Source organism: Opisthorchis viverrini (genome assembly GCF_000715545.1).
Source record: "Opisthorchis viverrini unplaced genomic scaffold scaffold475, whole genome shotgun sequence".
Lineage (NCBI taxonomy): Eukaryota > Metazoa > Platyhelminthes > Trematoda > Opisthorchiida > Opisthorchiidae > Opisthorchis > Opisthorchis viverrini.
The window spans coordinates 50,424-71,727 of record NW_008752158.1 but is presented as its reverse complement, the minus strand read 5'-3'; the positions used below and the strand labels follow the sequence as shown (position 1 = coordinate 71,727).

At 44.7% G+C, this 21,304-nt stretch overlaps 1 protein-coding gene across 1 annotated transcript; it reads left to right on the top strand.

The window, feature by feature from the left end:
* Positions 1 to 1,664: 1,664 nt before the first annotated feature.
* On the top strand, positions 1,665 to 3,753 carry T265_11428 (hypothetical protein; the record flags this gene model as incomplete). The annotated part of the gene is made up of 4 exons (XM_009178083.1): positions 1,665 to 1,787; positions 1,825 to 2,002; positions 2,050 to 2,535; positions 2,714 to 3,753. 4 exons carry the CDS (start codon positions 1,665 to 1,667, stop codon positions 2,860 to 2,862), a joined length of 936 nt encoding a protein of 311 aa, XP_009176347.1.
* Between the last annotated feature and the right edge of the window lie 17,551 nt (positions 3,754 to 21,304).

The following is a 21,304-nucleotide window of genomic DNA, read 5'->3' as shown; positions in this document are numbered from 1 at the left end:
CCAAAGGACAGTGGAAATTCGAATGATCGGTTCTCCATATGCCATTGAGGAAGTATGACATCGCCTTTCTAGCAGTTTAAACTATATGTTGCATGCACGTCTGTTGTACGTGGATGTCGTTTGCAAGACCGACGTACTCGTATGCAACTTCCGCACCAGTCTCACCATTGTGACGTAGTGTAGACTCTTGGTGGAGTTGGGGCCCCTAAATAATGTATGACGTCTTGCAGAAGTCAGATGCAACTAAGCGATGTAATACATGGTAGGCCCTCCACTCAGACACCTAAGGTTAGTCATCATCATCGACAGCATGATGTCAGTGTTTAACACGTGCTTCGGTGCCTTACGATTATGATTTATTTGAAAGCCCTACCATCAACAAAAAAGGTGGACAGGGAAGGGACTTGATGCTAGTCTACTGCGACATTCCGACTTGACTACACCCTTGGGCACTCATTCAGGTGATATGGATAGAAATTGACAACAAGAACGCCATTGACATAGGTTAGCAGCCATATCTTGCAGCAAGTAGCAACGACAGCACCTTAACGTCTGTTTCATACCCTTGCGCCCGCTCAAGGGTTGGCCACCGCCGCTTCCGCCATTCAGAATTGGGCATCGAAAACAGCATTCTTCTACAAACCATGGTTCGGTGTGCACAATACATGGCTGGACACATTCTTCAATGGAAGTTCCTGTTGCGCAACCGAAGACTCGCTTTCTAATTGTCTCGGATTCGCGGACACCAAGCTACACGAGCAACGGTCCCTAGACAATGATTGTCGAACACCCGAGGACGTTCTGCACGAACGGACCAACCCTCGGCCATACAACAAAGCCCGCACTGTAGCCTGATAAACATGTCCCTTGAGATTCAGGGATGTACCGCTATGCCGCCACAGCCGTCAAGTTAGCAAATGCGACCGGAGATTTGCAGATTCATGCTTTGACCTCATTTGTCACGCGACAGTCGGAACTAGTACAACTTTGCATATATGTAAAACGTTCCACAACCTCGAGTGTCCCCAGGATTTTAAGTGGCGTGTCCAGATGTGAGATCCATATCAAAGTTTCATATAAAGACACCTGCTCTCTCTTTTTTCAATGATGAGAACGATATGGTCTGCATATTCCAGATCGACATTTTCTTCAGAGACCATTTGAACGCCTGAGTTTTGAAAACTTCCCAGCATTCGTCTCATTATCTCATCGACCACGAAACTTGAGAAATAAGTACGTAATTTCACTATTAGTGATACGGCACGGAACATCCTGTTTCATGTATACTACCCTCCTATCTGTGGGCGAGATGTTCCAAGTGGTTAGAGCGCGAATTTACTGACCGGAAGGTCTGTGGTTCGAATCCGAACTCTGCCCCTCGACTTTCCCTGTCTAGGCTTGGGCAACCTGGCAGTATCCCAGCCCTTGTGCAACCTTCGGGTGGCATGGCAGCTAGGCACCGAAAGGGCGCTACAGCTGAACGGTTTACACCTTGTTTCAGTGACCCTCCTAGCTGTACGACTTATCCATGATCATTAGTCTATCTTTCGTAGACTGCTGCTGGACCCACATTTTTTAACCAATGGGATGGATACTGCTACATACTCATCTTTATATGTAATATATATATATATATATATATATCTTTCATACTTATTTCAGTCATGCCTCGACGCTCTGGTCATACTTCGGAGGAGAGCCCTGCTCCTCGGCGCACAAGCGCGCGAATCGCTGCTGTCCAAGCAGCATCGCCGGCAAAGTCTCCTGTTAAGTCACCAAGACGTAAGGTAGGCTCAACCGTCCATTTATTCACTGTCATCCTAGCGGCAGTCAGCTGAACCGACGAAGATAGCGTCAGAAGATACGGAGTCTCAACAGTCGCAAATCAAGAGTGAAGGTAGCACTGAAGAGATTAACGGTTTGGACACCAGCTCCTCCACCAAAGACCGGGATTCCGTTGCAGACTCACAAGAGTTACCGTCGAAGAAAGCCAAAGTGGACAGTCAGCCCGATGAAGGCAAGTTTCGCTGTTTTCCATAATAACACTAGTAGAAACAGAAAAATCTGTCGACGTCAGTGAGGCTACTCCCAAAAAGTCGGAAGTCAGTGAAATTGCCCCAGCAGTTATTGAGAGCACTCCCACAATATCAACAGGAATCAGCGAACTTATCCCAAAAGTACCAGACGAGGTCCCACCAACAGAAACTGAACCACCAGTGAATGAGGCCCCTGCTCCCATCATTACAGAAGCGATAGATTTCGAGGTTGTCGAAAAGACAGATGTCCCCGCTGCCGACAGCGCTGAAGTTGAGGCAGCCGTATCCGTCCAAGGAGAGGATGGTCAACTCTTAGTAGGGTTCGTTCAAGTAGATAAAGATGAGCTCCCTTCGGCAACAAGCCTGGAAGTCAAACAGGTGACTCCGTCAGAACAGCCCGCGGATCATATAACGGGACGCGTAATAGAGGATGCTCCAACTGCTCATGTCCATTCACTCAACTCAGTAAATGGAGACAGCAAACACACGGCGCCCTTAGGTAAGCCTTGGTTTTTGGTTAACTTCTGGTAGTGATGTAAGAATGACGAAATTTGTCTTCACTAGTCCGTCTGTTCATGTCTTCGCAAATCTGTTCATCTAAACAGTACTTGTAAAAATGTAGTTTCTTAGCGTTTTTCTACCTTGTACTGACTTCAATAATTTACTTCTACTTACAGACGTGCCACCGACCACCGAACAGATAGAGCCAGAAATCCATAGCAAACTGCCTGCCATCATTGAAACAGCAGTACAGCCCTCCTCGACTCCAGCTGCCGGAGATGGTGCCGTCGTAGATGCTATCAGTCCTGAAATGATTCCTCAATAATTCCCGGTTCTAACCCTGTTTGATTTCCATTAATGTTTTTATTCGAGTATTCTTCACTACAATGATTCCCTTCCCCATGTGTCCAGGGTTTGTAACGCTCCTCAGAGAACAAGTCTATTCGGTTGTTCGCGTTGTTGTTGGTGCTCGTTACAGTTAGAGCGCTCGCGCCGTTCATCTTCAACTTACTCTGTCGCATACATATCCCCGTGTTTCCATCCCCAGAACACAGTCTAGCGAATAAGTGCATACGAGCTATGTATATCAATGCTATTGTACGAGCCATAACTGCGATCGAGCTGCTAGTCGCGCGCGGGTGCGCCATTTGTTAACCAAACACACTATTTCACATCCGATACGTTATTTGGCTTCACCTTGTTCATATTCATCTGTGTGCGCGAAGGGTTTTCTATCCTTCCTATGTGTATGTTGTCCGAACTGAAAATTTTTTCAACCTTTTGCCCTTTTCCATGGTTAAATATTTTATATCCACATTGCAATAGCGTTATTACTACCATCACCATTGTTACGCGTAATGTCACGGTCCATCTGCATTTGGTTGTTAATAGAATTGTACTTCGGAGTAATTATTTTCCCATTCGACGTCTATGAACATTCTGTGGCGAAATCCTGCAATTTTCGATGTTTCCGCGCGTTGTATTCTAGCTTATATGTCTACAGCTCCACTTGAGCCACATCCTTGACACAGAATTCGGTCGTTAAGGCAACAGTCACATCCCATGCAGTTTGAATAATGTAGTTTTGCACACGATCATCACATGCGTACTTTCCTGCATGCTGCTTGCAACCAAGGTCCGGCCTCCGTATTCCATTTGGCCGTTGTGAGAAATGCCCCCGATATAAGCTGTCCATTCTACCATCGTGTTACACGTGCTCTGCGCTGGCGTGGCTGTGATAACTTTCGTGTTTTTTTTTACTTTACTCATGACTACATCGATCTTAGAGCTGTGTAAACTATGATCTCCATCCGGAGAAATCGTTCGCCCTGGCGGCGTTTTATGGTAGACCCGTGGTCCGTAGTATGCGTCACTCCTGAAAATCCGTAGGTTAGAAAAACGCTTGTTTGTTTTAGGAATCCAATGGACCGTGGACTGTCGAGGCAATCAGGGACGTCCACGCGTCTGGTTTGGATTCCTAGGAAATTGGGTAACGTTTGTGATTTCAACTTGGTCCTCGAATGCACACATGTCGTTGTTAGCCCGGACGTTGTTGTATAGAGACCGAGGTTGTACAGCCCCGTGGAACTATGCCATGGAGATCTGGTTATGTTTAACATCGCTTTATGTGTTATATCTCTTTCCTCTGGAAGTTCACTGCGACTTCCACGCTGCCTGCTTTTATGCTGACCATCTAGAGGTTTGGTTGTTTGCTAAAGAGGCGTGATTCCATGTCGAAAGGTGTTTTTATTTGTCTAGCTTTCTACTGTGATTGTGTTACCTCTGAATGCAATGTAAGGTTTGGAGCCTATCATCTGGATGAACATACACGGCTGGCAACAGATGATTCATTGGGTTCCAAACGGAAAAGTTCAATAACTTCCTAAACTCTGGCTACTACTTAGCTGTAGTACGCAAGCAAACACCGAGTGCCAAGTGTCAGTCGAGGCTTATGTTTCCTGACGCCATTGACTGTCCCATGTTTCGTAAAGACCGAACTCGTCTGGGCCATAACTTCCAAGTAGGGTACTGTTCGACAGAGCCCAATAAGTATGGGATTCGCTACCGAAAAGTGGATTGTACTTCCCAGCGCACCCTTAGTTCTTCGAGTTAACTGTGAGGCACGGAAACGCACTAGGTTTACGTCAGAACGTTGGTGAGGGATCTAAGCTGTTCAGCTACCCTAAACGGAACCGTCTGGTGGTTGGCGTCGCAAAAACGTATCCTCGTCTTGGTTCGACGGTTTGCAAATCTCAATTACCGTTGCAACATGCGCTTAGTTTCTTTTGCCAGGTTGATCAATGGATTGAGGTCTGATGAACATCCTCCTGGTCCTTCAGCTTGGCACTTTACTCCTTAAGAATAAGACGACACGGGTGACTTTCCGCCAACTACCGGTATCCTGTAATCTGGTTTCGGGTCAAACGCTTCGGTTGGGGACCATAATCGTCTTGTTTAGGGATGGGCACGGTGATAGTATCTCAGCCCAGATGTAAACACGAAGTGTATGATCAAGCGTGCCTCCATACCATATCAAACCTCCGGCGGAGTCGACTTGTTCGCTACATGCAACAGGATGGCTAGGCAAATGAATGCGATTGCTGACACCACTGGTATCCTTGAGTTCCTCCTATCCCACCTAGTAATTAGGCTTCTGCTGATCCCGGCCGTAGTCACGTGTCCAGGGAACTGCCCCTGCCTATCTTTATCACATCTTTTAAAGTGCGAGTTCCTAAGCAGGTGAGGCAGTGTGCTGCTGTTGTGCGCACCTTAAGTACTAGACCGATGGAAATGTGTCCCGTTTCTGAAACTCGAATACAAAATTCAAATACAGTAACAGCCAACTTCACCGTTTAGACACTACCGGCAGTTACCGAAGCGGATTGTGTCAATAGTGGTGTCGTCCTCAGTTTGCAAGCGGAGTTTTGTTCGCTTGAAGCTAGCGAGTACGACATTCGGAGTCCGTACCTATGTTCAAAAGTGGTACCCGAGCTGACATCCAACCATAGAAGTGTAGTTGTCACGCTCATCGTAACAAGGTCAATGGCTCTTCTTATGCCGCGAAGCCTATCTTCGCCACGTGAGACATAAGTCCGGGAGCATCTAGGAGGATCTTGGGGTGCCTCGGCCATGCCCCTATGTTGTGCCAAGCGCTTGAGCAGCGCCGCACGTATCGTTGGTCAACAAACGCGATTCTCCTTGACCTTAGAGGAGGCTTCTGTGGATGGGCTAGCTCTTCTGAATATTCTTGCCTCTGAGGCTCTTCATACCATATTTCCATACTTCCGCTCCAAAAGCCACCTGAATACTAGACTTCGTCGGGTTAATCCCTTTTTCCTTTTCTGCTCAATTTTACCGTCGACGTTATCATAGTGCGCAATTTATGAATATGTATCGGAACCACATCTCGAAAGAGATTAAAGAACTTGTGTGGAAGACCTCGTCATGCTGCTTGTTTCGTCCTCACAAAGTACTCGAAATTGGGTATCGACAGGCGTCCCATCTGCTAACTGCAGACCACTTCGGGATTCCCTATCTTGTGCTCATAAAACTCCAGAATACAGTACTTCAGTGTGTTGATCGGTTCGCATATCCCGGGGCTGCATAATCCGTGATTGAACTATTACATCCATGTGCGCGGGCGGGGTTCAAAAATGGCGTCGTTCTTGCGTTAGCAATGAATTTTACTTGAGCTAGATGGTCTTCTATGCAAAGCAGCCGTAAGAACGGAAGCGAAACGAGTTTCGCTGAAGCCAACTAGTAGTGCGTACAAGGCAGCCGGAAGGACGGTACTTTGTGACAGAGCCTGTCCATCCCATCCGATGACCTCAGGCGACTTTGCACTTTTGATCACAGGTGTCTATGTAACATGGCAAAAGTTGGTTGGCTGTAGCTGGTACGCAACGAAGTGGCACTCAAGCGCGTATTTGACGTATTTGTCATAATAGGACAGCAGACAACCTATCAAGGTAAAGTGGTTGGAGCACATAGTGAGTAGACCCAACCGCCGTCTACACAAGAAGGCATTGTTTTCCGTTCCCAGCCCTCATTAGCGGAAGGCTTGAGAGGGAGGGGCTATGGCATGGCAACGTTAAATGAAGATGACTACAATCAAATTGATGTAAGGTCTTCACGCACCCCTGGTTAGGTCTCGCGCAATGCTTGTATGTGATCGGGAACCCTGTAGAACATGGCACACAACCGATCTTGGTGTTCACGCTGGCATTCTGTAGGCGGACAGCCCAGAGAAAGTTGTCCGTATGGGTACGGGGTACACATAAGACGTCAGTCCCGCTGATTGCACCCCAATTCTACATGGTGCTCAGATATGTTTATTTTAATGCTATTCGAATGTGTAGGCACCCTTTCTTTACCGTTTGCCCTAACTTCAACCGTTCAGCTGTAAAAATCTTTCCGTACTTAATTGCCATGCCATCCGAACTAAGCATGAGCCAGGAGCAGTCGAGATGCCGAGGTTTCTGTACTAACTGGAAGGTAAGTCTGCGTCCTAACCACTGAACTACCTCTTGCTCAGTTTTCCCTGAGAACAGGGCCAAGTTCCTACGCCTCCTTTTTCTATCGAACCTCTGCTGAGGCTTTCTCTCATGGTTATGTGACGATCAAACGTCAGTGTGTATTGCCGTCATATTACCGCCAATAATGATGCACGACAATGGAAAGTCTGATTGTGCATGTTCCGAACACGTACACAGCTACCACTAAATATCAAAACTGTCACCGTCAATCCTTGCTGCGAAAAAGTCGCTCACCTGTAACACCCTTCCGGTGTCTAGCTGCCATGCTATCCGGAGGAAGCACGAGGGCTGGGATACTGGCAGGTTGTCCAAGCCCAAACAGGGGAAATCGTGGTCGGGTTCAAACCACGTGCCTTCCGGTCGGTAACTTCGCGCTCTAACCACTTCAGTCATCTCGCTGCGAAACCACTATCTTATCAGGCTCAGAGCTTAACTGGCCTAGATGGTTTGCTAACGTCTGCTTACAGGAAGCATTTGTACACAGAGGCGCGGTAGGACAAGAACTTTTCAGAAAATGGTGAGGTTGGCTCGTTCGGGGGTGCACGCAATGTGCTTTGGCTAATCCAAAAAACTGGGTGTAAAATGCCTGTCTTCTAGAGAACACGTACCTCTGTGGTGGCGAGCGTGGCCCCCTACTGGCCTTTTTGGGTTTTTGAGCCAAAGATTTTGCTGGGGTCCCCTGTCTGTGTTTGGACGCCCTGATATGTCGCGTACAACTATGAGCGTCACAGCTAACAGTGCTCTCATGCCACATCGGTCGTTGCGTGTTGTCAGCCGGGTCGCTGCATAGACCAGGGCATAAGCGAAAACAGGTGACTGCTGACGCCTCCCTTTTTGCACTTTCAAATATCACCTGCTCTACCCCACCCCAATTTCCACAATCAAGTGTGATTACTGTTCTGAAAAACCATTGTCTATATAGTTCTAGGTGCCACTATTTCGCCAGCAAATAGACCGGAATTACAAATTCTCGTCTGTTGGAAAACGCATTGGAGTGCCTCGACAGCGCAGAATCCCAGAAAGTCCGCCTGCCTATGGATATTATGAAGGATAATGGTTTCGGTCACTCTTATGGTGAAGACTGCCCCTGTACTTGCTACTCAAAACACATCATGGCAAGTGTTCATCTGTCTTCAAAAACCTTCCTTTGGCCAAGGGAAATCAATAGGATGAATGACTTGTCTGAAATGGATTCAGCGGCCACCCATATTCTCGTAACTTGGTCTAACGGTACATGTGATCTTCAATAAATGTTCTTTTACTGTGTGTTGTACTCACCAGTCACAGAAAACGAGCTTCTTTCGCTACCCTGTTATTAGGAATTCCGCGGATACTCGATCTGAAACAATCCAAAGACCTCCGTGCGCTAAAGTAATCCAAGCTATATCTGAGGCATGGTGCCAAAACAAAACTGCTCTCACTTAGTGTCTAGAGCAAAACCAGTTTCCGAATCTTTCACAAAAATCGAATCAACCCGACACTCAGCGCACGCAGCTGCTACGTATTGTTCGAAATAAAACTCTTGAACTGGAATGCACACAGGTTTAGCGGGTAGCATATTTGAATTTTCGTTGCTTTCCGATCGCACTGGCTTCAGCGCATAGTTTTAACTCATCATTGTCAAAGGAAGTTATGTTAGTTTGATCCCTTGATATCACAAACAAATTTCCAAGCCAATCCCGAAAGTGCGTGCACAATTTTTCGTCGTTAACGCTGGACACCACTGCCAGAGGCATGGTGTGGGTTCAAACTTCTGATGCTCCCGCTAAAGTTTCAGTCAGCTTGAGCTTGCACAACAGTTTGAAAGTTTATATGACTAGTTGTTCGAACTGGAACAAAATGTAGAACAGTGGAAGTATACTTAATCAATTAGTACCGTCAATATCTCGCTTGCGAGCCGAGTCTCCCTGTCAAAGAATGAGAAGCCCTATGAAGGATCAGGAATTGTTCTTTTGGACAAATCCGGATATATTGACAAACGGAACAAATTTCTGTCAGACGAAAAGTGATTCAAGGAAATGGTGGCTGAGGTTGAAAGAAGAAATACCTAAAATATTACGATGGCCTAAACAATTACGACTTGTTGATGCTGATACTTTCGGGCGCATTCGATCCACTGGCACAACCGCACCCTAACTGTGTCATCCCCAAAAGTGTCGTCCACTTCTCAAGACTATCTTCATCACGTATGGGCCGAATGGTCCGTTAGCGTGCGAGAACCAGTTGGAGGACTAGTGTCAACGCATGGATTGACAGCTACGTTGCAGCTCGTTAACCGGCCCGAAAATTCAAGGTTTGATAACCATCACATGTTCCCTGTCGACATTGTGTCGTTGTTTACTAATGCACGACTCACCAAAAACCATTCGTGAATTAATTGGGCTCAGTGGCGATGTTGGCATTACCATCCAGGACCACAAAAGACGATTACCGCCCTGCGCATAAATTGCTCGGTTTAGCCTCAATAATGTGACCGATCTACAGAAAGACAAATTTGCGATGGTTTCCACTTTGTATCCACCCTGGCTGGTCTGTTGATGGGCAAACTTGTAACTCAATGACTGAATGCACTCACCGGGCCATTTTGCGCTGTCTAGTTATTAATGTCTGCCCTTGGTAACATCGGTTTAGCTAATTATTTATACAGTTTCAATGCAGCTCCCACCAATATTAAGTTCTATTTTTGAACGAGTGCAATAGACAGCTAAATTCTGTCGATTTCGGCACGCTGATGAAAGCCGATAGAACCATGCAGCACAGGTTCCATAGGAAACAAAACTTAGACTGGTCAAAATATCCACCTGGATAGCTTTTTTCCGTTATATCAACGACGGGACTTAATCAAATGTTTGACTTACAGGGCAATAAAGATGTTTCCCAGACAGCTTATGGATGTATCTAGGATGCACAGAACATGTACTTACACACAACGAATATCCAGAATGATCCATACTCACATCTGTGTAACTTATGACCCTGAGAACCAAACAATATTCAGAAGAGGGAGTGCAACTGTACATCAGCCTGCCGTTCGAAGAAGGCGCGGTTGCTGTGCAAGTTGCCAGAAGACCAAGACATTCTACGGCGTGCGTGGTCGCTAATTTGAGCTTCAGTCTTAGTTCCAGCCCCACTGCCCAGTTCTATTTGTAATACAAGCTACCAAGCCTCCAGCTTCCGTGTGTAGCGATTTGTAAACTTATACCGGGTTTTGTATATTGGTAGTACGTTGAGCTGCATATCAAACAGAATAGGAGAACCGTGTCCGGTTTCTGAATGGTAGTTCGGGGAAGCAATCACATCATATCTAACCAAAACCAGTCACATCATAGACAAATAGCAGACTTAGCAAGACTCACCAAATCATTCTGGTTCGATCAATAGTGGTACTCTTCAGATTGTTATCGATTACAGAAACAGTCGAAATCCGGCTACCCGACCCAAAACTTGGCGTTCAAGAGATTTGTGCGAACTTTGAACTTGAGTTGTTCGGAAGACTTGCTTGACACTAAGGTAACTCATCTGACTTTATGACCCATCGACCCCTGTTTCTTTCAGTTTCCCTTTTTTCACGCACCCTTATTCTGCAGATAATTTCCTTCGTGTACCACGCAAACTTGTGGCGTATTATCCAAGAGGAGGATTACAGAGAGCAAACTTTGCTACATTCGTTCTTACCAAAAATAGTTGAACTACCGGACGACTGTGCATGCTAGGTAAACCACGAATAAGCACAGAGCGTGTAAGTGTTGATGTAGATCCGACATAATAGTATTCTATCACACTTATTTCTCATACTTTTACAGAAACAAGATTGCAGTTCGATCAACACTCATCTACTTGCCAATTTGATTTTGAGAGGAGGCCCACCTGAAAACTAGCTGAATCTATAGTTTATGATGTTCTTCAACTGATTATGCTGCCCTTTCATATGTAATTTGGTACGGTATTCGAGAATCGAGTCGTGTGTCACGTCTATACAGTGCGATATCTCGAATATCGTACTAACTGAAACATGAGGCTGCAGCATATTCAGTTGAAGAACATAAAAAACGAGGGATTCAGTTGGTTTCTAGGTGAGTCTCCCGTCAAAACCGAATTGGCATGCAGATGAGTGTATTAGTCGAATTTCGTAAAATTCGAGTTAAAGCAGAACATAAGTTTGACATAAACTAGGAGACTGCGTCTACCTAATGAGCCCCAAGAATGGCGAAACCGGTCGTGGGCTGTCGAAGAGTTTTCAGCAAGCTCATGAGTAGTGTGTTACGTCTGTGCAAAGTATGCGGCTGTGCGATTGTGAGTGTTGCTTGCATCCGTGATAAGCAGTGCCGTCGAATGCTCCCAAGTGTTACGTGGAAAACTCTTCATCCAGTTTCCCTATCATCTGATCAATCCACTCACCTGTCTTCTGTTTGCAGCTCGAGGTAGCTCAGTTGATAAGCGCGAACTTAGTGACCGGGATGCTCGCTGTTCAAATCCAACCCCGGCACCTTGACTGCTCTTGTCCAGACTTGGGCATTCTGGCAGTATCTCGGCCTTCGAGTTTCTTTCGGATGACATGGCATTTGGGCAACGAAAGGATGTAGCAGCTGAACGCTTATTATTTTTTGCACTCCAAGGCACGCCCAACTTCCTCTATAGAGGACAACGAACTTAGTTGTGGCATACTGACAAATGGTGCAGTTGTCCAATTTGTATGCGATTCTGATGATCTCGTCAATCCTTAAGCCATTTTATTAATACTTTAAGAACGAGAAAGCATCTTTGCGTTGAGGATGCATTTTTTCCTGTTAGCATCGTACCAATACTTCGATGAGGGCATACACCGCAAACCACTGTGACATTCTGTGCGTGTGCCAACTCTGTGACACATAGTACTCGACGAAAGAGGGAATCGAAGCGAGTTACTCTGTTCAAAAGTCTGATAACTAATTTTGTATTATTTAAAACAAGGTAGCAGAGAGCGGCTATGTGTATGTATAGTTAAATCTTAATTGTTTTCTGAGTAAGCCATCAGTCGAATATCCACTTGAATCACAAATTTGCGCGGAAGTTTGTTCAGCAGTTCAGGTCATCTAGTGGACCACGGAATCTGTGGACTGGAATCATCTCCAACTGTCCACAAATGTCTTTTTTATGCTGTGGATTGACGAAAAGCAGTGAAGTGTTAACATCGATTGGGAAGACCCAGTGTTTCAAAGTTTTCAATCGACACCAATGGGGATTCATACGGCGATATGTCATCTATTACTTCACATTGCCTTGATATCCAACTACGACAACTTTCTGAGAATGGCGGTTTCTTATAGGTCACTTAAACATCTTGATTGCCTTGTTGAGAGTTTTCCTAATAAAACCATGCTAATCAGCCCTTCCTAAGCTGAACAGTTCACCATTTATAGACAAAGACTAGGCTTGATTCTGCTTGAACCCTTTTGGCCTGCAACTCAACCGACATGAGATGTACGACGATGAAACTGCTAAGGGGTTGAAAAGCACTTTTATCAATGATTTTAAGGACATAACAATGATGACCTTGTGACGATATTATGACATAACGGAAGTTCTGCTCAAGTGGGATATGTCTTTGATACACGGATCGGAATCCTTTAAATGGTTGACGAACAATCCTAACTGACCTCATATGTGAAGAAACCTGATGACCGAAGCCAGCCAATCGAAACCCGGATCAATGTTAATGGCACATCGATTAATATGATGGAGAGCATAAGTACGCTAAGCAAAACAACCGATGTGTGCGGACTGCTATGACTTACAAGCTGACGGACAGAGTAACTCTTGCTTCTACAGATTGTGTGCAGTATGTGCTTGTGTATACGCTGAAAAGACCAAACACGCCTTTTAGACTAACCCAATAAACTACTACGCTTTAACCTACCTTGTGGTCGTACCTACTCCGCAAACTGTATCGGACTATACATTAAATTCATGGCCAAAAACAGTTGCAATCTCAAAACTGTTGACTCACTGTGTCCTTTTGTGATCACTGCGCTTTACGGTTGTCAATGATTAACGCGCTCACTGTGTGTGTCAAGATCAGTTAGCCATCTGCTAAATTTCGATTGCCCCTAGTTATTATCCTACTTTTCAAGAGCGAACACTGAAACATCAAAAGGAATCCACTGAATCGGTTGATTGTGTCGTGGACGAAGCAAAATAACCGGATTTTCACCTTGGGAAAAAATGCGCAAATTTTCCTCATTTGAATGATTAACGAAAACCGAGTTCACGTTTCAGTTCTTCTCTAGGGGACTTCAAACCCCGCCAATTCATGTGCACCCTGTGTTCTCACACATAGTCTACGATGAACATTCCTCTTTCATTCGTGGATCGATGAAGAGCAAATGTAAATGGCGCGGTGAAATTTTATGCAAAGCGTCCAATGAACGAACGTTGAACTGGGTTGAGTTTTCGCCTTCTGTGTTTGCGATCGGGGAAATCAATCACCTTTATCGGTCGGATGCTTGAAACCAGAGGAGTTAGGACTTTAGTCGACAGGTTGCGAACGTGGTGTTCGACTGCTCAATTCACTGTGGTAATCAGTGAGTCAAGTACTCCCCTATACGTGCAAATGTGTCTGTTAGTCATACCTGTGCGATTTATGATAGTTACGATCTTACACGTAATCCCCAACTACTGCTAATATCTTTATAATTTGGATAGGAAGAACGCACAATGGAGACACTAAGGTTTGTGGTAACTCGGAGAATGCCCGTTACTCCATTTACATGCATAGACTATAATAGTTGGATTCATTCAAGCCAAGTTTTGATGCATCAGACTTTGATAGATCCTCAGAACTGCTCCGTAGCACGTAACCCATGTTTTTACTAATAAAAGCGTATTGTGACTGTTGCAACCTACAACCATTCCGCACAAGCACTATAGCCTATACATAAATACTGTCTTTAACCACCTACGGTTTGTACACTGGTGCACCTAATTCATGACCAGTGCATAAGACTTCTGCTGGTACTGCTTATATCAGCTCACTGGGCTCGTATTCACAGCAGTTTAGAGTAAGAAACCTTTAGTGGAGAGACCTGTTTCCTTATCCAAAGGAACAAGATGTAGGATTTTTATCCTCATGGTAAAATCATCCGTTTCTTGGAAAATCATCTGCGAGAACCGACCAGTTGTGGACTCTTCCGGCAATAACTTAAATTTAGGGTGTGAAATCCCTACACCCTACACAGTACACTACCGTGTGGACCAAATTGGACCTGAATTTCGTTCGCGCACTAGGTCCCACAGGAAAGAACGACCATTTTAAAGAATTGAAGAGTCAACCGAGATCATCGAGCATGAAAACTGTGTAGCTCCGTTTTGATATGCTGGAGAACACAGACCGTACTAAACGTTTGTACAAACTTAAAAGTTTGGAAAAGCTACAATCCGATCGACTCCTTTGGCTACAATACACTGACACACTTTCCCTGAAGTCGAAAGGAATATGATCCATATTGTATCCAGCAGCTGGACTTGTCGTTGTTATACTGTCACTCTGTGTATGCGCATATGCTTACAAAGGAACCTACACGATCAGGGACCACATGAGAGATCTCCGAGGGATAGACCCCCTAGAAGGACACATATATACCACTACTACTAGGCGATAGTTGTGTGGATCGAATGAAACAGCATTTCCACCATTACCAACACTGAAACTTAGAAACTGTACAGACTCTCTTCATAGCTCATACTGATACTAGCGGTGTGCAACGTGCTTGAATGATGGGGTCCTCACTCTCACTGTGCTGATACATTCACGGTCTCTGATTCAAATTTATGCACTTAATGCAGTGTGAACACGCCTTAACAGATTCACAATTACCTTGATTCACTACTTTTTTAGTCAGTAATACACCAAGCACTTGGGGTGAATTTCACAATCCCAAACAAACTACACTATTGATTGTACACAACGATCAAATTTAAGAGCGGTTTCAGATAAAGCGTGGGTGGTAGGCGTCATAAGGTTCTGGGTGACTTTAGTGAAGTCATATGCTTCCGTTTGAGACGTTTGTCTGATTGACTGTTGAGTTGCTTTTAATTCCAAATAATATGGTTTTAATGGCAAACGGTTCTCATATGGCTTAACTACGTCCACCGCCTCTCTAACGAAACGACACAGCCTATTTGTGATGCACTACTCATAAGGTTGCTGAAAATTCGTCGACATTCCACGACCCGTTTCGTCCTACTTGGAGCTCATCAGGTAGGTGCAGTCCCCCAGTGTTTCCGTCAACCTTATGTTCTACTTGAAACCAAATTGCACGAAATTAGCGCTATGCACTCATTTGCAAACTAATTTTGTTCTGCGAGAGACTCACATGGAACCCAGCTGAATCTCTTGTTGTGAGTAGTGCATTACGAATATACAAGTATCGCGATATCTCGAATATCGTAGCGACTGAAACATGAGGCGGTCTGGTGCAGCACATTCAGTTTCCTGGAAACACCACAAACGAGTGATTCAGTTGGGTTCCAGGTGAGTCTCTCGCGGACACAGTCTATTGTTGGTCGATATCGGAGAAAAGCTCGAATGCAATTATACACCAACTACAAGTGCCAGTCTTACGCAAATGGCTTTTCTTGTTGATTTGACAAAAATGCCATTCACCACATATAATGTAATAAATGTAGGTAGTTGTACAATCTCACTAATGCGCCTGTGTTAGAACGTGGCGTTATCGGTTTCAGATAAAGCGTGGGTGGTAGGCGTCATAAGGTTCTGGGTGACTTTAGTGAAGTCATATGCTTCCGTTTGAGACGTTTGTCTGATTGACTGTTGAGTTGCTTTTAATTCCAAATAATATGGTTTTAATGGCAAACGGTTCTCATATGGCTTAACTACGTCCACCGCCTCTCTAACGAAACGACACAGCCTATTTGTGATGCACTACTCATAAGGTTGCTGAAAATTCGTCGACATTCCACGACCCGTTTCGTCCTACTTGGAGCTCATCAGGTAGGTGCAGTCCCCCAGTGTTTCCGTCAACCTTATGTTCTACTTGAAACCAAATTGCACGAAATTAGCGCTATGCACTCATTTGCAAACTAATTTTGTTCTGCGAGAGACTCACATGGAACCCAGCTGAATCTCTTGTTGTGAGTAGTGCATTACGAATATACAAGTATCGCGATATCTCGAATATCGTAGCGACTGAAACATGAGGCGGTCTGGTGCAGCACATTCAGTTTCCTGGAAACACCACAAACGAGTGATTCAGTTGGGTTCCAGGTGAGTCTCTCGCGGACACAGTCTATTGTTGGTCGATATCGGAGAAAAGCTCGAATGCAATTATACACCAACTACAAGTGCCAGTCTTACGCAAATGGCTTTTCTTGTTGATTTGACAAAAATGCCATTCACCACATATAATGTAATAAATGTAGGTAGTTGTACAATCTCACTAATGCGCCTGTGTTAGAACGTGGCGTTATTACCGATTGTGCTTCATCTCATGGTAGACTCACCAATCTACTGCCAACATTTTCCAACCCTAGCCATCTTTCGGCAAGTTTCGATCGAACGATCAAATGACTGCTAATTCTACTCATTATTGTTCCGTTTCTTGACTGATTCAGCTCTCTCGTTGTCTGTTGCACTCCGGATATGACGGCCTTTGATTTCAATGGAAACTTTTTGTAACCGTAGCTTAACTGTGGTCTAGTCGGAAGTCGTACTTCGTTGACTGACCTATGCCAGTTAGTGGCAAGCATTTCGTCATCAGTTCAGGTGACGTCACCAGTCAGTCGTTATGGTAATGGGCATGATGATACGTCACCTGCATGTTCACACATCTTAGACACTTCAGATCACTTGGTAAGAACCGAAGCCGGTAACAACCGGTTCAGGGAGTGATGTAGGCAATGTTAAAGAACCAGTACCGGTGTCTGGCGGTCTATCGACGCCGATTGGCGCTATGAGGATCTACCAAAATTTTGGATACATTTCTATTCTAAGAAGGTTTCTGTACCTGTTAAGTGACTTAATTCGAAAGTGTGTATTCAGAGTTAATGCACGTAAACTCAAGCAGATGTGATGTGACCCTTCCTTCTGACTCGACAACTTACTGATCGGAAAATGCACATAGATCATTCACCACTAGGCACCTTAAGGTGAACTGCCGATTCGGACGTGATTTGAACGTAGGTATGTTCGTTTATCCAAGGTGGCCATTTTACTGGGGGCGTTCGATCTATTCATATCATAAAAATTGCAACTTGTCACATCAAGACCACTCTGTTGCTCAGCCTTTCGTAGCAGCTTAGGAGATAGATAAGCACTTTTTGTCACTCCACTTAATTGCAATTTGCCTTTTGCGGTCTGTTCTAGCAGCTAGCTAGCTAACTGGACTCGGTGTGAACCTAAATCGATCCACCTACATTATCGGGCGTGAAAGTCATACTACCAAACTCACCGGACAAGTATTGGAACCGCTGCTTAAGTGCCCAACTAATTTACTAAATGTGTATCTGTCATACAGCTACACAGCTTCCCATGATCAAGTGTTCAAGACGGCAACCTGGAAACACAGGACCGTGGTATCCTGTATTCGGACTGGTCGTTATCCATGTAGCCATTAAACTCCATCTCTCCTGGTCCGTTTAATTGGTCGGTGCTTTAGGGAGCTCTGTTCATGATCTTTCTGGGTTCCCACGTGACTTAAGAGGACTTTTGTGTCTTGGTGGGTTAATCAAATCGTCGGACCATCTGGGGCATTTTGGTTGAGTCGTTGTTGGTGAGTAGACTGGGTCCAGTTCGAGGTGCCGGCCGATCGGATCCTCCGAAAATTCCTCCACAGTAATGTACCTCCAGATGCAAAGACTTGCGTTTTCCAAACTAAAGTTGTGTCTTCCTTAGTATTCACGTGCAAAATTCAGGAGTAGAGGTTCCTTTAACGGACCTGTTGCCCAGCCACTCATTCTGAAAACCAAGAACGTATGGTACTTCACCTGTCATGTACTTCATCACATGCAGTCAGGTGAAAAAATGTGGAGAGATGATACATCAAAATGCCTTTTTACAAAGTCTGTCTGTTCAGTTACTTGCAATTCGTCTATCACAAGCCTTTTATATGGCCATGACGCAACTTAACCCTGACCACTGTCTGAGACGACTTTGTGTTTCTACACCAGAGTCCTGACGTTTTAGTCAAATCAGTAGTTACAGTATCGCGCCTAACCGAAGCATTCTTGAAAACACTGTAAGGCTCAAAAGTTAAGTTAGACAGTGCGTTCATTTGGCCCAAAGTAGGAATCCGTCCCATAGATAGAACATTGGAGTAAACAGCGCAGTAAACAAACCTTGTTTGTTGCGACTGGCAGTGGATGTTCGTAATTACACTCCAACACAGAATGGCGAGACCGAACGACCTGGAGTTGTGTGGAGGCTTGTGGGTAGATGAATGCCCGTGCCCAAAAACGTTATTGAGGACGTTCCAGGTGAGTCTCTCGAAAGAACCAAATTAGTTTGCAGATGAGTGTATATTCGCTAGTTTTTTAGGACGTTTCGACGGGCGAGTAATTGATACGCGATCGACCTTGGTGACCTTAAATAGCACGTGCGCTACGCGTACTTCATGGTGGCAAGGTGACCGTGTGAAATTCGGACCATTGTCCGTGTCACGTGACGTGGGAGAACCAGCAAAGTGGTGTATGGTTCTCAAGGTCACTCACATCAAGTGAAGCAAATTAGCAAGCCCCTAAACATGGCTGCCAGTGGACGGGGAAATCGGAAATCGGTCTTCAAACATGGTCGTATCAAATCAGCCACCAGTTTCCTCTGCGCTTGCTAGTGTGGATCACACTGAATCGCGGAAAAATTCACCAACCTGTCAAGTTAGTCTATTAAAACTGGATCAGTTTTCACTCTTCCTGCAAGTGTGGTAATCTCGAAGGAACACCACTCGTACGGTTACTGAGATCTCTTCGACAGCCTACGACTGGTTGTGCCCCTCTTGGAGCTCATCAGGTAGGCGCATTTCCCCGGTTTCCATCGACCTTATGCTCTACTTGAACCCAAATTGAACGAAATTCACACACCAATCTGGTTTTAACGGGAGTTTCACCCCGGACCCCAGCTGAATCTCTCATACCAACTGTAATCTGGGGCGGCCTATGCGCAGTCCATTCAGATGAAAAATCTCATAAACGAGAGATTCGGCTGCGATTCATTTAAGTTCCCCATTGAGACCAAAGTGTTGTGCCATTGGGTGCATTTCGTGAGGTGCGTTAATCACTCACTCTAAAGGGAAATGGATTTCTGTGGCCGATTGAAATCCGTACTTGGCATGGATCTGAAGAGACTAGTTGGTGGAACACAAACGAATAGGGCTTCTCCGGCTACCGTCATATCCGACGGAGAATGAAAATGGAATAAGTTTTGGACACCGGCTCTCTGACTAGGAGCTACCTCATATCTCAGGCCATTTTGTGCAGTCCCTGTCGGCTTCTAAATAAAATGTTTAGGAAGAATGAGCGATACAGTGCTGACCGGAACAAGGAATATTGAGCATGGTCTCAGAGGTTAAAAGTCCTCTATGAAGAAAGGACACCATACCTCAAGTCGGTTTGGCTTAATTCCGCCAGTCATTTGCTCCATCTTTCAAGCTTACAGGTAGATGTGTTGGGATTGTTAATAAGCCGGTTATATATTGTGATATTATTAACACTCTAAGAAGGGCGAAACCGGTCGTGGGCTGTCGAAGAGTTTTCAGCAACCTTGTGAGTAGTTTCCCCCATGAAAATATACTGCGATGTCTCAAATGTCGTGCCAATTAAAACATGAGGCGGCCTATGTGCAGCACATTCAGTTGTAGAATATCATAAACGAGAGATTCAGTTGAGTCTCCCGTGAAAACCAAATTGATTTGCAAATGAGTGTCCGGTCGTGGGCTGTCGAAAAGTTTTCAGCATCCTTCTGAGTAGTTTCCTTTATGAACATATGAACATTACTTATGCTCTAAACCCATCGCCATGCCGGTAGCATGTACGGATTATCTCATACTTTTTTTCATCATCTGGATTCAGCACGATTGAAATACACTGTTCTTACATCCATCAGAGCGGAGTGGCATACGGGTTTGTTTAGTATACTCTTTGTCATTGCTTTCTGTGAACCGAGGCACAGCTGACTCAGACATATATGTATAATCCAGAATGCATTCCAGATGAATATACTGGATCGAGGACCGTCAGTATTTCTCATGCAGAAGTTGAAAGGACTGGATCTGAGGGTGTGGTGAGAGATGTATGTGAGAAGTATGTTTACCATTGTTCGTACCTGTGGGTAATTTGTTCGGTCTACCAAAATGGTAGCGGCAGGCATCATGTGCACATCATCCAGGTAGTTTCACACTGTTGTCACGGTGACACTGTTCACGTGTGTTTTAGTTTATTGCAGCACTTCAGTTTGCGTAAATGAGTTGGGCTAGCCTAAACCGGTTTAATACCAGCAAACTTATGGCAACATTAAGTATTTTGATTGTGGAACTCTGTTTCAGTACTTAGTGTTGCTTTGTATTATGGTTGTGACCCCGGCAATTGTTTTCCAACGATGAGTCAATTCTACATCGGTATGAATTGCATTTAGCCTTATACCCTTCGCTAATCTTGATTCTTCGCCAAGTGTTGGAGAAATAAATTAAACGTCCTCTGGCACGTGACTAGACTAATCAGCAGTGTTATTATTGACTTTCTTCATTCCAAGCTCTTCGTGACAAGATAAAGCCTCAACCAGCAGTTTGATATACCAATTTGTATTCATATAAGGTGAATTTTATCACAAGTTTTGAAGTCTAAATTTAACTCTGAAGCTCAAACTGGAAATTAAGCCATGCAGCAGAGTGAGTGCAAGCCTTTTTCATAGTTGTTATCTCACTCTGACCCGAAGAACAATTAAAAATGAAAAGGCACATGAAGTCCATGTTGGCATTCATTCCAACATGCATAAGTTTTGTCTTCTAAGTATAACTTTATAGAAAGAATTTTAACATTAGTAGGTGCTTTTACGGAGTTAATAGCACTTACTGATACAACTTCTGATACAATTTTCTGCCCCCGTCCTTTACTCTCCAGTAAGGAATCCCCATACAATGTAGGTCTGAATTGTCATGGTTTTTCTTAGGTATGTTGGCCAGAACCGTCACGACACAAAACTATGAAAGATATTAATCTATACAGAGATATTCCGGAGCTGTGACGTGG